The 5,022-nt window shown below is 35.9% G+C and overlaps 1 protein-coding gene across 1 annotated transcript; it reads left to right on the top strand.

Annotated features, from left to right (window-relative positions):
• Window positions 1-2,110: 2,110 nt before the first annotated feature.
• LOC132279268 (protein DOG1-like 4) lies at window positions 2,111-2,919 on the top strand. Its single transcript, XM_059781197.1, has one exon. It carries the CDS (start codon window positions 2,132-2,134, stop codon window positions 2,792-2,794), a length of 663 nt encoding a protein of 220 aa, XP_059637180.1. The 5' UTR covers window positions 2,111-2,131; the 3' UTR covers window positions 2,795-2,919.
• The last annotated feature ends 2,103 nt before the right edge of the window (window positions 2,920-5,022 follow it).

Raw genomic sequence — 5,022 nt, 5'->3', positions numbered from 1 at the left:
CATTACCCCCTCTCTCTCTCTCTAAACCATACAAACTCTTTGCCAATCCTCTACTACTCTCTCTCTCAATTTCTCTCTATAGATAAGATAGAGATTAAGCAGCGGCAACAACAAAAGAAGGCAAAAGACAAGAGGAGGCAAGAACATAGCAGCCGCAAAGCTTTAAAAACAAAAACCTCTTAGAAATTTAAACAATTAAAAATAAAGAAAATTAGACTTTCTCTCTCCTAATCTACATAATCTGTCGTGACCCATTTTAACCACGGTTTTGCTTCCTAATCGTGGTTAAGAAGCTATTATCGTTACCCTATGGGGCACGGACGATGGTGGACGATGATGACACCGACGGTTGTGCTGCTGCGTGATATTTATCTTCAACGATGGTGGTGGTGGAGAGAGAGAGGAACGATGGTGGTGGAGAGAGAGAGAGGAATATATATGTCTTGTGTAATATATATATATACACACGTGTATATATATATGCCTGTATATATATATGTCTGGTATATCTATATAATTTGTAAATTTATAAAATTTTAGGGATATCTTAGTCTTTTAATTCAATTATTTAAGTAAAATAGCTATTTTGACAAAGTCAAAGGGTATTTACGTTATTTTATATCGTGTTAGAACTGTTCAACTAACGGTTGGGGTGTGAGTGAAAAACGGAACAAAAATTTGTAATGTGAGTGATAATTATTTTCGAAAGATATTTGAGGGTGATATTTAGCCAAATTTGAGGGGTGTTAGTAAAATTAATCATAATATTAATATATATATATATATATATATATATATATATATATATATATATATTTAAACAAGAAACTCACACTTATGGACTTTAAACTCTCACCTCTCTCCAAAGAAAGCCTTTGGTGGTAATTCAATAAAATTTAGATTCACTTAATTTGTTAAAAATAAATAAATAAATAAATAAAATAAAATAAAATAAAATTAATCTAATTTGTTATTTGATGCTTAAAATCTAGACATAATAGCAAAAGAACACTAAAAACCACCTATTTGGCAACCACGGTTATAAATTAAAACAATTAGTCACCTTCTAATAACACTGAATTTATAACCAATTAGTCACCTTCTAATAACACTGAAAAATACCCATGCATTTTGTCTAAATGTTAAAATTTACTCATGTCTAAATGTTAAAATTTACTCATGTGTGATGATGTTATTCGAATAGTAAAAAATTAGGTCTTGCCTAAATGTTAAAATTAACTAATGTGTGACGATATTATTTGAGTAGTAAAAAATTAGGTCTTACGTGTCCACATCATATGCTCTTAAATTCGAAGCGCCATAACCCTATTGGCTACTAACTCCTTATGAAATAACCAAACTTACTGACACGTCATTTCAAATTTTAAAACGGTCTTCCTGAGTCAAATTGAACCAAATGGTCAGACGTTTCAATTGGCCTTAAAGTGGTTTAAATGATTCAAATGGTTAAAAATTGATGCATTATCTTATAAACTTTTAGAGGAGGGAAAACTTGTACATATTATTTTGCCCGAAATTTAAAACAAAAAATTAGACATTATCCAAGAACTACGTGAAAAATATGTGCATCTAAAAAAGTAGAAAATACACAAAAAAATGCAATTCTAGAATAATCTAGAGTAAGTAATGAGTGGGAAACGCTTTAATCATCAAAACTAATAACCCAATAATAATTTAATTTTAGTTAACTCATTCTTATTTTAATCAAACTGATGTCAAATTGATTAATATATATATATATATATTTTCCTTCTATTCTAATATATAATAACATGTTTGGGAGAGGATAAAACTATTAATATATTATACAATTCCTATAATATAGGTAGTAATAATATGATTACACGTACATGTGGTGAGATAACACGCGTTAGATACTGGTGATACAATTTACCTTATCTTATAACACGTGTACCGTGTACTATAACACATATGAGCCCTCAGATAACACGTGTCAGGTACATAACGACAGATAACACGTGTCAGGTAAATAATGGCAGTTAGATTTAAGGAGAATACGTGTTCGTAAATGGCCAGGCATAAAATAATGGTTTCACCTGTTTGATCTTCCTCTTAGCTTACACTTTCTTCCCTGTTAGTTACAGATCCAATGTCTCACCCAACCATTCAACATAACTTTGCGGCCTTCTTTGAAAACTGGCTTTTCCAACGCCACTGCTACCTTCAACGACTACTTGAAAACTCAATCCTTATTGACAAAGAAGCAAATACAAGCCTAGTTGATCAAATTTTATGTCACTACAAGAAGTATTACGATGAGAGAGCGAAACTAGCAAATGAGGATATTTCTCTCTTCTTTTCTTCAACGTGGTGCTATTGGGTGGCTGGGTTCAGAGGTTCCTGGGTTTTCCGAATAGTTTGGGACACAGTGGGACAGCTATCCGTTGAGCAGCTGTGGAGGATGGAGAGAGTCAAAGCCGAGACTCAGAGAGGGGAGATAGATATAGATAATGCGTCGGCGAGCATTCAGTACAATAGGGACGTGATCTTGGGGTTGTTGAGCCGGGTGAAGAGGCTAGCGGACGGTGAGGATCAGTCTGCGCGGGATACATTGACGGACGGTGAGGTTCAGTCAGAGGAGGAAATATTGATGGACACCATAGTATACAAGATGAAGAACTTGAAGGAGATGATGGTGCAGCTGGTTGCAAACACCGATGCAGTTCGTGAGTGGACGGTGAGGGAAGTGGTGGGGATCCTAAGTCCAACACAGCGTGTAAGGTTCTTAACAGCTTTTGTGCAGTTTTATTAATTTCACCTTAGAAGGTTGAGCTTATAAGAAGACTAAAGCTAGTAAGTCAGCATTAATTTTATTCTGTGTTTTCTGTTTTTATTGGAGTTGTTGGTTATATAGGCTTGCTTAATGGTTCATACTCTGCGTTAGCAATTATTGTTAATACTGTGTTTGAGGTTAATTATCTGTTATTCAAATATTGAGTCATTTATTTTTAATCTCATTTAATTTCTTTTTTGAAGTTTATCTCAAAAAAAGGAAAATATTAAGCTCAAAACCTAATGTCGTATACATGCACGCAACTTAATTGCAACTGTTGAGGGTGAAATTCACACGGTCCGATACGACACCGTTTACCTGCAAGGGAAAGAGGAGAAGATCAATGAACCTTGACAGCACCGGTGTGGTGCCTGTCAAGAGCTCTCTGACGATCAAGTTAGTTACCGGAGGTCTAAAAAGAAAGTAAGGATTTAATAATAGTTTTTTCGTTGTACCTTATTCCCGAGTCGTCGTCCAATTTATCGTCGTTTCCCTTCTTCTCGATAAGGGAATTTCATCATCCTTATTCGATGGAACTTATCCTATGGAAATCTTATCCTTGATAAGATTTGTCATCATCCCTATGAAAATCTTATCCTGTATAAGATTTGTCATTATTCTTATCCATGAAAATCGTTACCCCTAATAACAAAATATTATCGTTGATCACCGAAAAGATCTGGTAGCTGGTCAACACTTGGTTGCCTCTATTGTTAGGTCAAGATAGGTTTATTTTTCCCTATCAGTTGCCCCTATTCCTAAGCTTACTCATCTAACTTTGGGAATGTAAGATTTTTTTTTTTTTTTGGCCCCCGGCACTGTTCCCTCGGGAATAGTGTCCACGGGTACTGTTCATTAAATAGTAGGGATTTTTTTTTTTTGCCTACGGGTACTGTTCATTGAATAGTAGAATTTTATTTTTATTTTATTATTATTTTTTTTCTTGCCATGGGAACACTACCCGCGGGTACTGTTCATATGAACAATAAATCTGCCCCTGTATACTATTTTTAGTACCCTTGGATACTCTGCCCCTGAGTACTAGTTTTGGTACCCTTGGGTAATCGTCCCTTAGATACTATTTTTAGTACCCTTGGATACTCTGCCCCTGTGTACTATTTTTAGTACCCTTGGGTAATCTTCCCCTGGGGTGCTCTGCCCCTAACTACTATTTTTAGTATCCTTGGGTACTCTGCCCCTGGGTACTAGTTTTGGTACCCTTGGATAATCTTCCTTTGGTAAGGAAATAAATTGTACAGGCTTTACTCAGGTCGTCACTTCTTTAATAAGGGAATTGAAATTTACGAGCTTTACTCAGCTCACCCCTTTAGTAAGGAATTTTTATTTACTATCCCTTATTGTAAGAGAATATTAATTACGGGATTCATTCAGCCCGGGTCTTTGTAGTACGGGACACTCATTTATTATCCCTTATATTACGGGAGATATGGATTACGGGATTCATTCAGCCCGGGTCCTGATAATACATGATACTTATCCCCTATAGTCCGGGGATATGGATTACGGGATTCATTCAGCCCGGGTCCTTATAATATAGGATACTCATTTACTATCCCCTATAGTTCGGGGATATGGATTACGGGAGTCATTCAGCTCGGGTCATTGTAATACATGACACTCATTTACTATCCCTTATAGTACGGGGAAACAGATTACGAGATTCACTCAGCCCGGGTCCTTATAATACAGAACACTCATTTACTATCCCTTATAGTACAGGGATACGGATTACGGAATTCACTAGCCCGGGTCCTTGTAATACAGGACGCTCATTTACTATCCTTTCTAGTACGGGGATACTGCACGTATAAAGATAATTGACCAAGAGTTAAGACAACTGAAAAGAATTTTTTTAAAGACCATCATTGCCTCAAGGCTTATTAAAAACAAGTTAACACGTGAGGGAGCTACTCTCGATTTAAAATGATTAACTAAGATGCCCCCAGTCTTTATTGTGAATGACTTAATAAGGCTAATTCCAGTAGTGAGACAATTTCTAGTCGGTATACTCACTTGAGTCCTTCTCATAATATGTGCTATTGCTCTGGCTGAAGAATGATCTCTTATATTTGGTATTATTTTCATCCCTAGTGAGAGGGGCTGGTCTCTTCTTGTTCTCTCCTTCCTTCCGTGCACTCATGGTGTTTTCAGCGTTGATGTGTTTTTGCGCTCTGATCAACAACTCT

This window comes from Cornus florida, unplaced genomic scaffold (assembly GCF_030987335.1).
Source record: "Cornus florida cultivar Cherokee Brave unplaced genomic scaffold, ASM3098733v1 CherokeeBrave_3.0.0_Hap2_Chr10, whole genome shotgun sequence".
NCBI classification, from domain to species: Eukaryota; Viridiplantae; Streptophyta; class Magnoliopsida; order Cornales; family Cornaceae; genus Cornus; species Cornus florida.
Note: the sequence above shows the minus strand (reverse complement) of the source record. Positions and strands in the feature narration are given on the sequence as shown.

Coding starts and splice junctions, on each gene's coding strand:
- LOC132279268 (XM_059781197.1), top strand. CDS start 2,132: ATGTCTCACCCAACCATTCAACATAACTTTGCGGCCTTCTTTGAAAAC.